The 19,357-nt window shown below is 38.0% G+C and overlaps 3 protein-coding genes and 1 long non-coding RNA gene across 5 annotated transcripts; 2 read left to right on the top strand and 2 right to left on the bottom strand.

Annotated features, from left to right (window-relative positions):
- Positions 1–59: 59 nt before the first annotated feature.
- Positions 60–11,347, bottom strand: cracr2b (calcium release activated channel regulator 2B). Its single transcript, XM_008412147.2, has 18 exons — positions 11,036–11,347; positions 9,336–9,622; positions 9,138–9,249; positions 7,896–8,043; positions 7,310–7,456; positions 7,129–7,219; positions 6,287–6,382; positions 6,022–6,209; positions 5,784–5,855; positions 4,989–5,043; positions 4,316–4,395; positions 4,091–4,211; positions 3,876–4,002; positions 2,035–2,116; positions 1,820–1,934; positions 1,510–1,617; positions 1,290–1,366; positions 60–418 (listed from the first exon to the last, which is right to left on the bottom strand). Exons 2-18 carry the CDS (start codon positions 9,618–9,620, stop codon positions 316–318), a joined length of 2,007 nt encoding a protein of 668 aa, XP_008410369.1. The 5' UTR covers positions 9,621–9,622; positions 11,036–11,347; the 3' UTR covers positions 60–315.
- LOC103466518 (uncharacterized) lies at positions 1,610–4,497 on the top strand. The gene is made up of 3 exons (XR_533954.1): positions 1,610–1,702; positions 1,806–1,906; positions 4,375–4,497. It is a non-coding gene; the product is annotated as an uncharacterized LOC103466518 (long non-coding RNA).
- Positions 11,348–11,728: 381 nt separating the features above from the next.
- tmem138 (transmembrane protein 138) lies at positions 11,729–16,665 on the top strand. Of its 2 annotated transcripts, XM_008412145.2 has the most exons (6): positions 11,729–11,845; positions 12,299–12,361; positions 12,532–12,755; positions 14,653–14,824; positions 15,756–15,831; positions 15,907–16,665. In XM_008412145.2, exons 3-6 carry the CDS (start codon positions 12,628–12,630, stop codon positions 16,017–16,019), a joined length of 489 nt encoding a protein of 162 aa, XP_008410367.1. In that variant the 5' UTR covers positions 11,729–11,845; positions 12,299–12,361; positions 12,532–12,627; the 3' UTR covers positions 16,020–16,665. The 2 variants fall into 2 exon arrangements, with proteins under 2 accessions (XP_008410367.1, XP_008410366.1); XM_008412144.2 differs by having other exon boundaries at positions 12,299–12,755.
- Positions 16,666–17,567: 902 nt separating this feature from the next.
- Positions 17,568–19,201, bottom strand: tmem258 (transmembrane protein 258). The gene is made up of 4 exons (XM_008412143.1): positions 19,091–19,201; positions 18,693–18,802; positions 17,813–17,941; positions 17,568–17,720 (listed from the first exon to the last, which is right to left on the bottom strand). Exons 1-3 carry the CDS (start codon positions 19,091–19,093, stop codon positions 17,815–17,817), a joined length of 240 nt encoding a protein of 79 aa, XP_008410365.1. The 5' UTR covers positions 19,094–19,201; the 3' UTR covers positions 17,568–17,720; positions 17,813–17,814.
- Positions 19,202–19,357: the final 156 nt, after the last annotated feature.

Below are 19,357 nucleotides of genomic sequence, written 5' to 3' on the forward strand. Positions count from 1 at the left end.
TTTTGGCCTCACACACACCTCACCGCCTCCACGGTCCACACAGAGGGCTTGTCTGCCCCCATCTGGCTACATATCCACACAGGCTTTACAATAAAACACACAAAAAAAGGACACACAAAAAAAATCAGAAAAATATATATTTTATAACAAAGATTTGATAATACAAAGTATGACAATATAATAGAAGTTGGTCAACAAAGAGAAAAGAGCCACAATTTCTTGTGTAATGAAGTGACTTTGGGCAGTCCATGTTGGTGTGAGACTGAACTGCAATTTTTATTTTATTTTATTTTGTAACAAAGCTTTCCAGAAGCATCAAATCTTCTTTTTATTGAGAGCGCAGCAACTTCTCTGAGCTGTGTCCTCTGTCAGTAAAAAAGCGTCTTCACACTGCCGATCATCCTTGGTCACCAGCATCCTAAAATAAGAAAATTATTTATTTTTAAACAATTGACACGGAAATAAAATAAACCACATGATTTATGCAGACAGTTTTTGTTTTGCACCTCTAATAGTCAGCTTGTGCGAGAGGAACTACAGCCTATTCAACAGTAACATTCACACCAACAATGTACAATGTAATGGAATGGCTTTACACAAGATTCAGGAACTTGTCCTGGTTTTGTTCAAATATGAATTTATTCATACATATTTAAAGATAAAGCCTGAAGCTGTGGTGCATTTTCTTTTTTATATTTTTGCACAACATCAATATTAGATAATGAGATTTTAGTCTTCTCAATTCTGCCTATTTTGAGCTGCTTCCAGAATGAGCTGTTTTAGGGCCTCTTGTTGCTTTCAATCCAAATAAACCAGTTGACCAATCGTGCTGTAGCTTAGCTTGGGTTGCTAGGTGACAGGTTGCTAGGTGACGGACTGGGCTTCTCTGGGCCTGATAGGTGAGGGACAGTGCCTGCTGATTAGTGGCATTATCTTCCAAAGAATTTTGAAACAGCTCATATAAGGTATTGCTAAAAAACAGCTGGGTGGTTCTGCTAAGAGTTTGGGCTGTTTTAAGAAGCAGTAGAAATCCAAAACTAAGAAAAACAAAATGTGGAAAATCGTTAATCGTCCCCTTTAACAATCTCTCTCTAAAATATATACACCACTAGAACTTTTTCACATTTTATTGCAATATAACCACAATAAAGTGACAAATTTCAGTATGTTACCGATATTTTTGTTTTTAGATCATTGAAAAATAGTGGATAACTTTGAAGTTAATGTTATTAAAAACAATAAGTTGAAGTTTCCTGTAAGTGGAAGAGAAACGTTTTGCAGTTTCATACTCAGCCAGGTGAACCATCAGCTCGTCCATGTTATACCCAGTCTTGGCACTACACTCATGAAACAAAGCCTGGTAATCCTGTGCAAGCCAACAACAACAACAACAACAAAAAAAGACAAATCTTGTATTAATTTGATATTTTAATATAGTTTATTTAATCTAGGCCGCAACTTTACGTGAATCAGTGCAGAAAGCTCTTTGAATATTCAAATGCAGCTCACCTCTGCCAGCCTCTCCCCCTCCGGTCTCGTGATTTCTCTGTTGTTATTGTCTGCTAAGTCCAGCTTGTTTCCAAGCAGCATCAGCACAGTCCCATCACACATCTTATCCTGGAGGGAAAACACACCACACTGACTTGATTCGGTTTGCTCAAGCGTGAGAGAAACAAGAGGTTTCCCCACACGAGTTTTTGAGGTAAACAAAATGATCATCATTATGCCACTGAGATCCTAAATGATCATTTTCCTCAATAACCTTTGCGTGTATTCAAATGACAGATTTGCATTTGTCAGAACAGGTCCGCCCTCTCACCCTGACGGAATCCATCCATCCTCTCACCGCACTGAAGGAGGCGCTGTGAGTTACGTCATACATGGCAAGGATGCCGTCTGCCTTTCGGTAATATTGTTCAGTGATGCTGCGATACCTGGAAACATGCAAACATTTAAATTATAGCCAGACAGGTCCCTCGAGCCACTGATAACTGATTGGTCAAAGATTCTGCAAATTAAAAGCACACATCTGACCTCTCCTGGCCCGCAGTGTCCCACAGCTGCAATGTGATAGTGATGGAGTTCAGAATTAAAGTCTTCATCTGGAAATCTACACCTAGAAACAACAAAACGTCATCACAACATGCTGCAGTAGGGACAGGAGAGCTGAGTTCATTAAAAGACGGGAGAAGCCAAATGCAACACTATCCTGAAAGATGTAATGTTAGAAGATGCAAAAGACTGCGGTGGATTTCTGCCTCCAGCTGGACTACAGCTCTGAACAAACAGGCAACCTTATAGTTCATTGGAATGGTTTAGATCAAAGTACAACGTTGTGTTGGGATGTCCCAGTCAAAGTCCAGACCTAAATCCTCATGAAGTCTGTAGCTATAATTAAAAATAGATGTTCTCAGATGTTCTCTGTCCAATCTGACTGGGTGTTACCAGAGGAACATAAAGCAGAGATTTGAGTCTATGAAGCAGAGCTGGCAGAGAGCTGCCCCAAAGTTTCCAGCTGTAATTATATTGAAAGATGATTCTAAAAAGTACTGACTCGGGAGGGCTGAATTCAAAAAGTAAGATTTTTATTTAGAAAAATATGAAAACTTTTCCTTCCACACAATTATGCACAACTTTGTGCCAATCTGTCTTCACTCACACAAGCTGTAAGTTTCCACACAAATGAAGTTAAACATGTTAATTTTCCTCCACATTCTCACTCGTTAAATTCCAATAACGTACTTTAAAGTTTTGGACTGTAGTGTGACAACATGTTAAACAATTCAGAGTGAAGCACTTTTATCCTAATCCCTCCTCTGTCTCTGATGTCAGGCAGCAGGCATGTGACGAAGAGTAAATACTAGGTGTGTATTTTTGTCAGGTAGACATGACAGAGTACCGTTCCATGTGACTGTTTACACAGCAGTGTGTTTGTCCTTTCGAGGACACACTGCTCAAAAGTGTATTAAAGTATGAGGCATTAGTCAAGCAGTGTCGCTTAAAAACAAGTTTTTAATATTATTCAAGTAAGATCAACACTTTTGTATTTAGTCACCAAACTCTAGATTTATGCAGAATAATAAGGTGCCAAGGGAATTAAGTTTGTATCTGGTTATATGGTTGAACATAAACACAGTTGTACCCAAAGCTCTCAAGTCTCAACTGGACCATGCAGGAAAAAAATATTATATAATCTCCGCTGTCCAAGATGAAGCATGAAACTTAAGGTTGACTCAGATTGAGTTGGCAGGGGGTTATTAAGTTCAGCTGTCATTTGGTAAATGTATCCATCTTTTACATTTGTTTTTATGTCCATTTTAAACCTTTGTACTGAAGTAATACTCAGTACAATCTCTGGTATTCTTATAATAGTTGTACTGCTGCAGAATGTCCTAAAACCAACTGTATAGATTGGATGTTAAGGGAAAATATACATTGTTACTTTGACATTTATATTGTCATATCTCAAGAATAGATGTTTTTGCAAGCAAGAAGGGAGTAAGGACTTTTGGACAATGGCATGATAGCTACAGTCTGGAAATATACGCTTGTTTCCACAGTCTTATGAAATACATCTGGAAAAGACCAGAATTCGGTTCCAGATTGCATCATGGCACAGCTAGTCTCAGAGTTTAACAAATTTTAAATGTAATTTTCATTGATAGAACATGAAAGGACCATGATAACCAGTAGTAATAACCAGATAGTGTAATTCTCCAGAGATTTGAAAATTATCAGTATTAAAAAAATGCTCCAGGAAAATGTATTTTATAGTAATTTAGTGTGGCACTAACAATCTTAGTAAAATCTATACTGCCCTGTGATACCCATCCCTCTCACATATGAATGTTAGTGTGCAATAGAGGATTGCTTACCCACAGTAGAACTCATTTTACTGCAGTAGTTTCCAGTGCAGTAGTGCCGGATGAAGGAGGTCTTACCCACCCCCGAGTTACCCAGAAACACCACCTTAAACACTCGTTGTAGACCGACAAGTCTGCTCTAAAAGCAAAGTAAAAGGTACCAAACTTGACACTTTTCTTGGTCTAGTCTCATATTTTTAAGAGGGAATATTTAAGATTCTCCCCACCTGAGTTTGAATCTGTTCAACATTTTCATCTAGGACTTTACATGATGGTAGACAGGTCTTGGATGAATCTGTGATCTCTTTTGTATGGGTCAATTCCAACTCTTCAGAAGAGCTCAGCCGTCTTCAGAATCAACACAAAAGAAAAATAACTGAATCTCATCTGTCTCGTTACTGTAAAAAAAAGAAAAAAAAAGAAGAGAAATGTAGACTGTCAATCATACAAACCTTCCTACTGTCTTGTCTTGTTGTAAGTAGTTGCCTAATATTGACCCTCTCTTCTGCAGAGACTTGGTGACGTTTGGATTCTAGAAGATTACGTGGACAACATGAGTATTTTCTCTGGATGCTTTTCACATTTAAAAAGACAGAAATGGAGTCAAAAATACTTTATACTTTATTCTGCAGCAAAATAATTTAACACAATGTTTTTTTTTTCAATAATACACTTTTTCTTTCATAAATTATAATTTAAGAAAAAATACAAGATGTAGCTTGTGCTCAAGACATCTCTGTGAGTGAAAATTAAACATGTATGGAATTCACTTGAAGACAAATTTACTGACATGGTGTAACAAACATTAAGCCAGTTTAGTTTACTTGTTGGGTTCAGTAAGGGTAACAAAAACACTTTCTTTTCCCGTTGACCTGGGACAGTAAATTGCAACTAAGCACAATCCTTCGCTTCACTGACCACTTCCACGGAAATCTTAGATTATTAAGTAATTAGCAGGAGCTGCCTGTTTGACTAATCATTGTCCAGGGGAAGGAGGAAAGCACAGTGCTTTTTCCAAGACTTGGCTCAGGTTGGAAAAACCTGCCGGGTCCAAGGAGGACAAGGGTCTTCACTGAAGAGATAAGGGAATGGCTGCGAAGACAGGACAGTGTGTCGGTGACTAACCAGCTTAAGTGATTGCTGGGCATCTTTCTCATCTCGCAGCCTCCTGTTCATATCCCTAAAGAAAAAAAAAACAGAAATTTTTAAACACACGGCTAATGTGGAGAGAAAACATCAAAATGATTACTGAGGGAAATAGATTCCCTACAGTGAAGTCATAATCCATTCTATCAGTTTAAAGCCTCCTCCAACAAACCACCAAGCAAAAGAACAGTTCTTTGGGGATTCATGTTTCTATTAGCCTCAAAACCTGATTTTGTTCTTTGCTGTCTTGGATTGGCTGTAAAATTATTAATGTTTTCATAAGTGCTCATTTAAATCCAGCCTGACACCAAAAACAGTTAATGCGGTTAATTGTTATTTAGCTGGTAGAATCTCACATTGCTGTCATTTAATATAACTAACTTTAGAGAACAGAAACATTAATAATGTTTATATCAAACAGAGAATATCATTTGACTTTTACATAGTCACAAGTCAAAATGAAACATGATAAAGAGAGACAACATCAACACTTTTTATCAACACACGGATATATGACAATCTTTATCCAACCAGATAAAAAACAATGACAACAACAAAAACACACATTGAGATCTACAATCTCTTTTCCAAACAGGACCTTGCAAGACAGCAAGTATAAACATTTCCATTCAACCAGATTTGTTTAGTTTTAAATGCATCACAGCATAAAATAATAATAACAGCTAATGGAAACCATGTCTGTTAAAACTCTCTTCTTCATGACATAGCTTATGTCTTTGGATTGTGTTGGGATAACAGATTGGTTAAGCTTACCTTAATATCTCAAGTTGCCTCATCAGACTTTCCTTTTCCTTTTTGATGTTTCTTGATACCCTCATTACATTCCTACAGAGATACACAAGAAAACAGTGCTAATGAATAACCAACCCTGACAGATATTAACTGATAAAGTTATCTCTTCGTTGACTGATCATCATGAAAACTTTAGTCACATGACTGAGCCAATGAACCTAAATCACTTCCATCAGACTTGACGTGTTTTGGTGCTGACCTCTGTCGGGCCACCTGTTCCTGAGCGGCGTTGGCCTGCAGCAGGCTGAGCTGTCGCAGTGCAGACTGCAGCCTCTCTCTGCTGCTCTCCACCTGCTCCTGCAACTGGCTGTTGAGGCTCCGCAGCTGCCGGTTCTGCTCCCTGATGTTGGTTTGCTCACAATTCAGTGTTCGGATTCTGGTCTCGAGCTGAAAGCGAAGGCAGAGCCCCGTGAACACAGCCAGCTTACAGAGAGATGCGTTTACCACCGCTGGGATGCCTCCACCTCTTTCTGCTTGCTCATTGTGTTCTCCAACTCCTGCTCCCGTATCTTCAGCTCCTCCTCCAGCTGTTGGCCTCTCTGCTTCTTCTTTAAGCTGTCCTTCATTTTAAAAATGGAGCAAAAATATAAATTAAAATAATTGTGCTTTTTTTTTTTTTTGCTGAATGGTACATTGGTTGAATTACTCAATTTATTTCTACGTCTAGAAGTAGATGCATAGAAAGATTTCAAATAAATCTAGCTTTAAGCATAAGGTACACAAAACTGGAGAAAAACTTAAGTATATTTATGAAGCAAGTATTAAAAAAGTGAATTTTCAAATATTCCCATTTCCCTAGGATATAAATATGAAGAGAAAAAGCTCAGGTTTTCATTGTAAAGGATGGTACTGAAGGCAAAAAGGCTTTTGATTTTGAAGCATAGAATCAGTTTTGGAACAAACTTCAGTTGAAGGAATTTGTCTCATTTTATTCTTTCAGGAACATTTAAAAAATCTTGCATAAATGCAGGCGGTGTGTCATTGACTTGAAGGTGATTTAGGACCTAGGTTTTTAATTTTCAACAATTATATTGTTATTGAGTAAAAGTGTGTCGATCTGTAACTTACTGCTTGTAACTATGCTGTTACTTGCCAGAACATTCTTGTAAGAAAAAAAAAAAGATGTTTTTTTCATCTTGGCTAAATAAAGGTTGATGGAGGAGATCTCCTAAATTCACTATGTGAGAAGTGCAGCAAATAAGCTCCAGTGGAGGTGCAGGGGGATTACTAAATCTCCATAACAACCAGACTTTTGAACACATCTTTGCCAAGAATGCCAGAACTTGAGAGCATTGTATAGCTGTACCTGAGCGGCCCATTTCTCTTTTTCCTCCCTGATCTGGTTTTCCATTTCTTCATATATGGATCGGACCATCTTGTCATGTTCGCTCTCCCTTCTGGAGCAGAACAGGTTTAAAAGATCAGCTCTTTTCAAATGGTTTTCAAATAAACCGCAGAGCATTTAAGCAGCAGGGGGAAGGAGCGACCTGATAAGAGCTTGTTCCAGAGTGTCTCTCTCTCTGATGGCGTCCTGCAGGTTGGACACGGCGTGGACCAACAGAGACTCCAGGGCACTGAGCAGCTCTGGGCTGTCTCTCTGGAGCTCACACCACAGGGTGAAAAGCTCCTGCATGCTGTTAAAAGCACAGAACCATATGCTTAAATTCAGTATATGAAACCTAATAAATGCATATCTCTGTGGTTCACCTGAAACCTAATGTTAGCAAACACACAAGATTTTTTTAAACAGATTGTAAAAGAGTTGTGTAATCTACAGACGGGAGGCAAAAAAAAGCCCAACAGAAATAAACTATTTTAGTACCTTTGTTGATTTTTACAAAAAATATATTGAAAATCTCTCTATGTGTTCCTGACAGTTTGAAAATTTAGGACCACAGATAAAAAGCACAGATCATGATTCACATCATTTTCATACTCATTAGCATTCTATGACATGTGGTGCTTAAAGCATAGAGGCCCTGCCATCCAGCTAAACACCACACCCTCCCTTCTCAGAGACAATGTGCTACCTTTTTTTCCCCCCACTAACTTTCTGTAAGTAATTCATCGTACTCTTTGAACATCTTGTCAGCACCCAGCTCCATTAGTATGTTGACAAATCTGGCTGCGGTGGGGTCCTGGGACCAGTCCACATCGTCCCTCTGTGCCTCTGATCCATCTGGGCTCAGCTCAGCCGTTTCATCCACACCCATCAGTTCACCTGAGCCAAGGAGCCAATAATATGTTCAGCCTTGACTTCAAGGTAAATCATAGGAGAGCAACACAAAGCATTCCATGAATTTCAAGTGGAAGGAAAATGATGAATGTTTAACAAAGAAAAATCTTAAAAATGTGAAATAAATTTGTAGCAGTTCACTGATGCTGTTAAAATCCAGGGCAGAGTTCACCTGTGTGTCAACAACATCAAAAAAAAGGTCCAGATTTTCTGTCAAGTCCTAAGAGGTTTGTTAGTGAACAAAAAGGATCATGAAGACCAGGAAATAAAGCACACAGGTCAGGGAAAGAATTGTGAAGAAGTTGAATCAACATTAGAACAATCAAAAGAGTAGGGCAGCATTATAAACCCACCAGCAAATGAACTTAAACCTAAAGTGGCAGGCTAGCCAAAGAGAACATTAGAGAACCAATCAGAAGGCTCTTTCTAATTCTGGAAGAGCCTGCAGATATCCACAAACCTGGTCTTTTTGGAAAAGTGGAAAGAAGAAATATGTTACTTAGTTCTAGCATCTTCTTCCAAACATATGAAACAAGGCGGTCTGGTTTGATGAGACCAAAATTTAACTTTCTGGCCCTTTTTGCAAAATGAAATATTTAGCAGAAAACTAACACTGCATATCACCCAGAGTGAAACATCTCCAGCAGTTGTGAAACATGGAGGATGCAGCATCATGCTGTGGGGATGCTGGGAAGTATGACTAGTTGATATTGTAAAACACCCGAAAATAGCAGGTAGTCCAAATCTAAATTTAATTTAAGAGTCTGTAGCATTACCTAAAAAGGTATGTCTGACTGAGCTGAACAAATACTGGGTCAGTACAAATACTGACCCAGAAGGGCTGAATACAAATGCAGACACTTTCCAGATGTTTATTTGTAAAAGAAAATAGAAATAAACTTACATATTTTCCTTCCACTTCATAATTATCTACTACTTTGTGTTAGTCTTTGACATCAAGTACCAAATGTGATTTATTATGACAAAAATGTGAAGAAAAAAAAATACAAGGGGTATGGATATTTTTCAAGGCAATGTGTCTCACAAACAGCTTTGCTTTGTTTCACAGCCTCACTCACCAAGTCCTGTTTTGAACTCAACAGGAGTGAGAAATCCATTGTTCTCTCGGTCCAAACTTTCAAATACAGTCTCCAGTTGTTCTGGGGAGAGCGGCAACTCGCCTTCTAACCTCTGACCACAGAACCAAAAACATAAAAATCAACTCTTTAAAAATGAATGCCATTAAAGTTGCTGCTCTACCAAACCAGCCATCGTACCTGCATGTCTCGTTTTGTAATGAACCCTTTCCCCTCTTTGTCACACAGGACAAAGAGCTCTTTGGCTTTGCCCATGGTCTCTGCCTGTGGGCTCAGCGGCATCGGCTCTCTGGCATGTGGTGAGGCCAGCGGGCTACGTCTTTGACTCAGCCTGGGGCTGCCAAGCCTGGGGCTGCCAAGCCTGGGGCTGCCAGACGGTAGGCTCCTCAGTCTGGGCCTTAGTGGGACCGCCTCACCCCTGCCTTGGCCCACCAGCACTTCACCATCATTCAGCCACATAGACATTCCTATAGGGTGACAAAAAAAAGAGCAAGAAATGATTCAGTCATTATGTTCTGTCTATCTCTAGTCTACAAAACAGGACTTTAACTCTCCTGATAAACTGGAACCAATGTCTTGCTTGCATGATTGTAGAAAATGCCGTTTTAAATTAGCAAGAAAGTGTCCACGAGACTACTCCCTTGTTAAACACGGTGCAGAGTAAACTGTGACTGAGCACATGACACGGAGGCTGTCAGTCTGAGCTACATCACATTTCATAACCGTTTCAGATATCTTGTATCACGCCACTATAGCTGGAGGAATTATTCCTTCATATTTATTGTCAAATTATCAATACGAGGTGTGTCAAGATCATATAGAGATCTGCAGAGCACAGCAAGTTGTTCTCCCTAAAAGGAGAGCAGGATGTGTATGTGATTTAAAAACAGGATGGTGTCACATGAGAATAATTATGTGTTCTTGGAGGGGAGAGCAACTAGAACGAGGGAAAGAGATGCAAATTTAACATTTGCAGTTGTTTGCATTGTCAGAGCTACCACAATTACAAGCAGATTGAACTCCAAAGAGCTACGGGGAAACAGCATTAGTGGCTACATCAACATTTGGAATTTTCTATTGAATACAAGGAGCTATCATTTTTTAACTTTTACAGTAAGAGTGAATTCACATAAGTCAAATTTTTCATTATAATCCAACAAAAGCAATTTTGGTCTTGCATATGTTGGGGTGATGAACATGCTGAACTAAAATCAGGCTTAGTATAACATGCCTTGACCTTTCTACTGTATCTTTCTGCTTCGCTATCTGTTAAGACATAAAACAAAACGCTGATATAGTTGTAAATTATCTAGCTGGTGGTCTGGGAAGTTTTCAAAACTAAAGGATATAGTACACCAGATAAGAGTCTTGTGCAAACATTGTGTTTTAGAGATTTAGTGTGTCAGTCGAACTCTAAACAAGCCAGAAGCCACACCAAAGTTAATAAACTGCACTAGACTCTATTCTTTTTACATTAATTTTAAAGAGGTGGCAGAAGTTGATCCGCTTAAGTGGTTCAACTTCAAACATATGTTCCCAAAAATACCAGAGCACTTGAGATAAAACAACAGGTTTAGCAAACAAAACGGTTAGAAAGTGCATATCTGCGTTTGAAATTGGACATATAATTTTTGTTAAACGCATTTAGGACACGTGTAATCCCCTAAAGTGAAGGCGAAACTTTAAACTTAGGGCAGCATTTCAAGCAGAAGAAACAAAACCCACCAAAATAGACCATTAAAAATTAATTAAAGCAGGAGCCCCCCACAGAGACAACAATTTACAGTGAACTAGTGAAGTAAAAAGAGGGTCAGAGTTAATTTAAGAGACACATGTTGCATGATAAGCTAACTGAAGTGGGAAACAGTTTGCTTACTTACCTGCCGCAGCCGCGTTACAACACAGTCCACTACCTTTGATCGCTTAAGTCACTCACTCAAGTTCCTGTCTTAGACACTAGAGGGCGACTGCACATTTCATATATTTACCGTAATGTTAACTGTAGCCAGGAAAACGGAATTTTGCTACATTACATTGAGCATGGCATTGGCTCACTGTTTGTAAAAGAATATATTTTAAAAAAAAATGTTCATATGGCACTGGATAGTCTTCGCACTTAATACATTTCAGAGCTGCTGGTCAGAAATGAAGCACGTTGACTTTTCAAGACATCAGAGACCACACTCTGAAATGAATTTCATAAAAGTGAGGAATGTACAGAAAAAAATGGTTCCTTGAAAAATATCTCTGTAAGCAATACTACTACTACTACTACTACTACTACTACTACTACTACTACTACTACTACTACTACTACTACTACTACTACTACTAATAATAATAATAATAATAATAATAATAATAATAACAACAACAACATCAACAATAATGCTATGCTCAAATTAAATTCTCGCTCTTTTAATGTAATTATTTTTTATGTATTTACGTGAATTAACTTCTGTTGTTTTAATTTTCTTTATAGCAGTTTGACTTCACTTACTATGTTATGTTGTGCTACACAAATGAACTTGCCCTCGCTTTGCTGCCATTACGGTAAAAAGGAAGCGTTGCCATGGAATTACGGAAATACATGCGATACTGCTGAAAAGGGCTGGGGGATGCGTTAAGCGATCATCGTTTTGGGGGGAAAAAGTAGAAAGAGGTGAAATGAAGAGCTACTTTTACTTCAGGTGAGTAGACAATGACCATTTTCTTAAACTCTGCTTGTATAACAGTCGCTGCAGTTGTAAAGGTGTGTAGATTTTGTAGAAATCCCACACTTATCCGTCTCCGAGATGATCCGCTACCAAAACAAAACAGCGCCAGACAGTCGTCATTAGGGGAATAAAAGCAGATGGAAGAACAACAACAACAAAACAAGAGATTGTCGTCGTGCCTGCGTAAATTTAGTTCGCTCAGAGCCATAATCCCAGCAGCGACCTTTACACATGCCTGCCTGTGTAACAGCATGATGACCTTACATGGATGGGTTTACTTCTAATTTAGCTGTCTGAGGCAGAGGAGCTCAACTCCTCTTACCGGTGGAGATTTCCACGAAACCCAGGATGTTATGTTCTGCTGGAAGTTTTCCTTTACTCTGCAACGTTTCTGTTATTTTACTGCCTCTGTTTTTTTCTTCGTAGGTGATGCATTCAAGGGGATTTTCTACATGAAGGATGCCATCATACAGGATAAAGCATGCTCAAGTACCAGAATTTCGCTGACAGTTTGGACAGACTTGTGTCCTCAGATTTCTTTTACCTATGCCAAACAAATATTTCAGAACATTTGTTCTAAAAAAGCAGCCAAATAAATTATGTGAATGGGCTATTTTTCCACTTTGTATAACCATATGGACCGTGTTTTTGTACTGAAGAATGTACGGGGTTCATGCTGAGCGAATAGATCTACTAGTCAGAAGCGTGAAGGAAACCAGCCAAAGGAAAAGAGGACAGTGAAGATCGGGTCAAAGATGCTTCAGACTGGAAACTACTCACTGGTGCTCCTAATCCAACTGGTTCTGCTGGCCTATGACCTCTTCGTTAATTCCTTTAGTGAACTTCTGAGAGGAGCTCCTGTCATCCAACTTGTGCTTTTCATGTAAGTCACAGAATATGATAAACTTTTTAGATATCATCTAACTAAAGTTAAATAGTGGTAAATCTGAGCGATAAGGCTTTTTTAACCTATGCGATTTCTGAGATAATTTTTATTTCTGAGCTGCCAAATTTGATTTTGAATGATTTGCATTTTTATATCACATAAAGGAAGAAAAAAAAAGACTTGTGTCTGGGTGTTTGAGGTTGTAATCAAACAGAAAATGAAGGACTTAATAATCCCTATTTGTACATCAAAGCACAGCCTTTTTCCCTGCCACAATAACACATTTTGCTTGACGATAAATTGTCCCAGAAGTTATTGTGATAAATGATAATATTGTTGTTTTTAGACTATTTTCACATAATATAATAGTAGTGGCATAATAATGTAAGTTCACCCTCTTCAAGATCAGTAATCTTTAAATTCTAACGAATATTTAATTCTGGAACTGGCAGACATGTTAAGTATCCAAAATAAATAAAAACAACAGAAACGACAAACAAAATTAGTTATGAAGTCTCTGTTAACAAAATTGTCCTTCAAAAAAGGGCTAGCTGAGACCAATGCAGCAGACTGAAGACTTTTGTTATCCACTTTTTGGTAGAAAGGGAGAGAAAAAAAGATAAATCATGCAAATTTAAATTACCAAGCTTGCTTTAATTTATCATGCAATTAATTGATTTATTGCGTATTGTGACAAGCCTATTTCTCCCTAATTTTTACCAGATTTTTTTTTTCAAAGCAAAATTTCCTGAATAGTTTTTCAGGATTTTCAGAATTTGAGGCAGTCTTAAATGTCACCAGATGATTGCTGCATCTGTTGTAATAAATATATTGGAAACCATACAGTTGGTTTTCATTTAATTGTATTAACTGGAACAAAGTTAATACAATTAACTGTATAATTAACTGTGCAGTTAATTATACAGTTAACTGTGGCCACAACTAACTGTGCAGTTAATACTGTGTTTCAGTTAATACAATTAGCTTCAAATTCAAACAAATGAAAGTGATGAGTGTCACTTCAACTAGAAAATAATACAGATTTAGCTCTACACACAAGAAAAATAATGTCTGATGTAAGGAAAAAAAAAATCACAGTTCAGTTTTTTTCTTGATTCCTGAACTTTTTAAGCATTCCAGAAATTATATATTTTAGTTAGTTTTTCTCTTGGCATTAATTTATTACTGGCTTCTAAATTCCAGGTGTTTGAGGAGAAGGTTGATTGAAAGTTTTGTCTCAACTGAATATGTTTCAGGAGTTTCTTCAGGAACTACAGCAGCCTTTTAGATGAGAAATCCAGTTTAGATTTAGTTTATCGTCATTGCACAAAGACACAACAGTGAATTTGGCAACAAAATGTTGTTCGGCTGCCAGAGTACACAAAAAGATTACTGAAAAACTATAAGTATGTACAGATATATAAAAGTCATGTCGCGGATGATTGATAATCTGCACCAGATTTGCCGGTGGGTAAATTCTTAATATGATTACTTAAAAGATCAATAGTTCTCCTGGAGCCAACTAATGTGGTGTTTCTCAATAGAAATCTGATTTGATAATATTTAATTCCACCGTTGTTTAGGTCTGCCAGGGTTTTAAAAGTAGGATGTACCAAAATTAGTGTAAGAACATCGAGTGATGCTGACCTGCCCCTCCTCCACCTAGTGACCAAAGAAGCACCATCCATCATTCTTATTAAGGCTGAAGGCTCTACCCAAACATAAAGCTTATTGTTGTGTTACTATATAAAGAGCAGGACAGCAAAGCAGTAGATTATTTTGTTCAAGATGCCAGTCAGAATCAGTGACTGGAAAAAAAAAAACCCCACCTCATGTTCTTGTCACCAGACCAAAAACAACACCCAAAATAAACCAACAAAAACTGTGTTTGCAGCATCCAGGACATCGCCATCTTGTTCAACGTCATCATCATCCTCCTGATGATGTTCAACACCTACGTCTTCCAGGTCGGCCTTGTGTCTGTGCTGCTGGGCAGATTCAGGGCTCTGCTCGTTTTCTCCGCTCTCTACCTGACCCTCAGCATCTGCTTCCACTGCTGGGTGTTGGTATGCTCCGGCCTTCACAGACAGTTTGTGTGCAGAAACTCAGAAAATTAAGACATGTCTGACTTTACTTCTACACTCTTTCAGTGTTCAGTGCCGTGAAAAAGTATTTCACCTCTTACAGATTTTTTTTTTTCCGACAATTTAAAATGTTCAATACAAAGTACAGTTTTTTAAATGATTTCATTTATTGAGGAATCAACTCAATCATTAATTAACCACATTTTCCAGGAAAGCCACATTTGTGCCTGGTTACTGGTCCAACCAATCAAGAAATCACTTGAACAAAAACCTGTTTGACAGCATGAAGTAGGATGTGGCTCAGGAGGTAGAGGTTCATGTTGTAATTGGTGGGTTGCCAGTTTGAACCCCTGTTCTTTCTGTCTCAGCCACTTTCCTGTTGTATCTTTGGTCAGAGGTGGTACTGATTGAGTGGCAGCCTCCATTCTGTCAGACTGCCCCACTGGCTATGATGTAGCTTACCGCCATTAGTGTCACTAAACAATCCAGTGACTGATTGTAAAGTGCTGTGGAGTCCTCTGACTTTATAAAATAATAGACAAGTGCAACCCCTTCACCATTACCATTAAAAAAATTGCTAAAAGCAAAACATCATCCTCCAATGACTCGTCACTCGAAGAAAAGAATCCAGAAACTCTAAAGCTGTGAACTTGATGTTTGCCAGACAAAATCTCTGTTTATTAATCAAAAACAAAAATGTAATCTTTATATTTTGTAAAATATTTTCTACAGCTATTTAAAAGACTCATGGACACAATTCCTTTTTCACATAATGATTAAGTTGGTTTGGATTGCTTTTTCCCCTCATTCATCATTGAAACATAATCTTGAGAGATCTGTAATGGGGCAAATACGTTTTCACAGCCCTGTGTAATTGCTTTGCATTGTGAGTGTTTTACCTTTTTGTTCCTAGAACCTAAGATGGCTCGACTCGAACCGTTTTGTGTGGACAGATGGTCTGCTGGCTCTCTTTGTTTTCCAGAGAACAGGTAATTAATTCAAAGATAAAACGGACGCAAACGCAGTTATTCTTGGTTTTCCTTACAGCTTGTGTCTGTTAACAGCGGCTGTGTTGTACTACTACTTATACAAGCGCACAGCGGAGCACATGGGGGACCCGAGGCTGTATGAGGACTCTATGTGGCTGCGTGATCAATTTGCCAGAGCTCGTCAGTGACAACGGGACAGTGTCGAGAGAAACAATAAAGGCTCCTTGTGGACACTGCCATCTGACAAGACTGGGCATGCTCACCAGTGACTGATATCTGAATGATTTCCTTAGATTTTATGCTTGTAATGTGTTGAACTCAAAGAGAATTGCCATTGAGCCGAGATTGAACTCACGCTCTGTTAGTGAATGACTCAGAGTTTCACAGTTTGTTTTTATCTGGCTCCTCAAAGTGAGGCAGACAGGCAGTTAAATGGTTTACACTGGCAGGCAAGCCAAGGATGGCACATGTAGTATAGTATTAATCAGGATTGAGCCTGTTAATCTTTGTGGCCTTTTAAAAACAATCTACTACACACTTACTGCAAACGAAAGAATGAAACAAGTTTGGCCTGCCTTTCTTTCATTTCATTTTATGTTTTGTACCCATCGACTCTAACATGTAGTTCTTGTCCATTTGGTAGAATTTTATTATTTCCCTCAAAGAAGGAAATCAAATGTTTTTTTTTTGCCTTAATAAAATGTTAGCCTGTGCTGTTTACATTGTAAAAGTGAGTTAAACAAGCCAATTTCTATGTGAACTCTGTTGGGTTTTTAGTTGGAATCTTTGTATGTGTTCAATGTTTTTTTTTATTATTAAATAATCCTCGTCTAATTACGGTGTAATCCTTCATTAGTAGGCTAGTCAGTATTATCCAGGAGACAAGGTGAAGCAGGGTGCCCTATTTTTAACCCAAAGATTAATCAGGGATTGAGGCTTTAAGGTGCCACTAGTAAAACACACCACAAATAGCCTTCAGTGTGTCAAAATAACTTACTATTCTCAACCTGGTAAAAGCTGCAAAGTTGTTCAAAACAGGTAGTATCATTTGTACAAAACCAAATACCCGTTTTTGCAAAGGTTCCACTATGTCCAGTTAATATTGCAAACTTACATTTTTTTTATGTGATTGCCCAAAACAAAATGGAGCTTAATTGTGAAAAGGATGAAAAAAATATACATGGTTTTTATTGTTTTTTTTCTACAAATAAAAATATGAAGATTGGCATGCATTTACATTCAGTAGCCATGATTTAATACTGTATAGAGCCTTCCACTGCAGTAAGGATTCTTGTCTTTCGAGGAATGTCAGCATATTTTTACATCTGAAGACTGAAATTTTTGCGCCTTCTTTGCAAAGTAGCTGAAACTTAAGTGAGATTAAAGCCTCCATGATGGCAAAATTGTTAGCACCTTCGCCTCACAGCAAGAATGTCTTGAGTTGGAATTCCTGCCAGGGCTTTTCTGCACGGTTTGCATCTTCTAGAAATACTTTGGCTTTAGGAGTGAATGACTGCAGGCCATCTTAACAGATTTTTAAACCTGAACTCTGAATTACTTCATGACTAATTATCTTTTAGCTAGACAGCCATGACATTCTATTTCAATGTAATTACAGATTTAACAGATCATGAGTTATTGTTGTGCAACATGACCCTACTTTAATCTTAACCTGTCTATATAGTATTAAAATATTAATAGAATAACACTCACGAGACTTAAAGAACCACACCATAATTTGTACAAATCCCCTTTACTTGTGAAATGAAATCCAGAGTCCATGTGATTCAAATAATATTGTCAGTGCCATCAAATTAAAAGCCAGAGTTGTGTTATGATGGATGTTCTTTGTCTCGTTGGAATGTGAGATGTTCTTTTGACTTAGCCACCTAAAATAGCAGGGAAACAGATACAATTCAGTTAAAAGTGCTTAATAAACAAAAATCCTCTTAACAATGTAAAAGACAATATTGACATGTACCTTCATACGTAGATGCCAACCCACAGCAGTAAGAAAAGCACACCAAAGCCCATAAAAAGTGAAGCCACCAGTGAGATAAGCAGCTCCTTGTAGACGTCCCTTGTGTATTTTGTTGATGTTACTTCATAACTGATGAAAAGTTCAGGAAAACTCAGACCAAAGCACAAAAAAAATCCCTCTCTCAGAAATGGGCTGGTGAAAGCATTAAAATATCAAACCCACCAATTGGACATTTTATTCTAATTCTAATATTTGCATTTCCTCAGTTTGTTTTAAATGTCCATAATTATTATTATTTTTACTGCCACAATATGTCATAATTTCAATCATCACTGTAAGGACAACATAATTCATCACAACACTGGGATTTTTAATGACATTGAACCTGTTGTACTGGCAGAGAAATGCTTGATCTCCCCATTGGTCTCTGTGTTTGTTTTTTTGTTTGTTTTTTTAGCTTAAGTTAACAGTTCGTAAGAATGTGCAATTATTGTACAGTATTGTCTATTTTTTGTGTGTATCCTGACTTTGCTTTTTCCAATGTCCACTCTACATCCCCCAGCTGTGAGTTTGATTTCAAACATTCATATACTAAAAGTCCAGTGAATTGATACGTCATCATACATTTAGTGAATTGATACGTCATCATACATTTTTGTTCAGCCCCTGCAAATTGTGTTGTCTATAACACGCTCCTATTTTCCAATCAATACAGGAGATATTTCAAATTACATTACTATTTTTTGACAAGTTACAAGTTATAGAAAATTTAAGTTGCCATATATGGCGCATCCATAGGGGACAATGAACATTTAATACTCTCCTGTCCTTCATGCTGTGTAAAACGGATATTAAGGTAGCAGAACCAGCGGAAGGATACACGAAGAACCAGGCTGTGAAGAACATTCCGATGGCCAGCAGGACCACAGTGAGGTGGGGGAACACCGCTGGGTTCACCGGGCTGGTGTACCTGGTCATGGCCTCTAGTTCCTGCAGCCACAGCAAACACAAGCAGCTTAAAAATACTGAAATTTATCAAAGTAACGCAGCATAAAAACAAATTCCGGCTTTGGCAAGTGATACAAATAATCTGAAGACGTTTAATGACTTGCTCAGCAGCGTTTGCATGCTTGCTAGGTGCTCCATTCAGAAAATGTATTGATTTATCCGGGAACTAGAATACAACGTGTAAAGATGAAGCTAGCAAAATATATCAAGGTTGCATGTATAAAAGCATAATATGATGTACTTTGAGTAATACACATAGTAATTTATTACCATTTTGTGACGAAGCGAGATTCCCGCAGCTACTGTTCGAGATGAAAAGGCCACGTACTGGTTACTTCTTCCTGGTTTTTTCTGGACGTAGGGATGACGTCATTACGTCAAATTACTTTTTCCCTCATGTAAGCCTTTCAGGAAAATTTGCCTTTCGAATGGCAAATTTCTCACTGCTATATACTTTTTGTTCGTTATTTGCTCTGTAAATTTTTACCTAGTGATCTACAATGGAAGAGTCATCAATGAGTCTTTTATTATGTGTGT

The sequence above is a fragment of the Poecilia reticulata genome, linkage group LG6 (genome assembly GCF_000633615.1).
Source record: "Poecilia reticulata strain Guanapo linkage group LG6, Guppy_female_1.0+MT, whole genome shotgun sequence".
Taxonomy (NCBI): Eukaryota; Metazoa; Chordata; class Actinopteri; order Cyprinodontiformes; family Poeciliidae; genus Poecilia; species Poecilia reticulata.

Bases quoted from the DNA above. Each gene is read 5' to 3' on its own strand.
- cracr2b (XM_008412147.2), bottom strand. From the start codon at position 9,620: ATGTCTATGTGGCTGAATGATGGTGAAGTGCTGGTGGGCCAAGGCAGG. The intron at 6,383-7,128 runs GTACAGCTATAC...TTTAAAATGAAG, and splicing joins AAGAGAAATGGGCCGCTCAG to GACAGCTTAAAGAAGAAGCA. The intron at 419-1,289 runs GTATGAAACTGC...TTCTTATTTTAG, and splicing joins CTGATGGTTCACCTGGCTGA to GATGCTGGTGACCAAGGATG.
- tmem138 (XM_008412144.2), top strand. From the start codon at position 12,628: ATGCTTCAGACTGGAAACTACTCACTGGTGCTCCTAATCCAACTGGTT. The intron at 12,756-14,652 runs GTAAGTCACAGA...CTGTGTTTGCAG, and splicing joins ATCCAACTTGTGCTTTTCAT to CATCCAGGACATCGCCATCT. The intron at 14,825-15,755 runs GTATGCTCCGGC...TTTTGTTCCTAG, and splicing joins GCTTCCACTGCTGGGTGTTG to AACCTAAGATGGCTCGACTC.
- tmem258 (XM_008412143.1), bottom strand. The intron at 17,942-18,692 runs GTATCCTTCCGC...ACTTTTCATCAG, and splicing joins TTCACAGCCTGGTTCTTCGT to TTATGAAGTAACATCAACAA.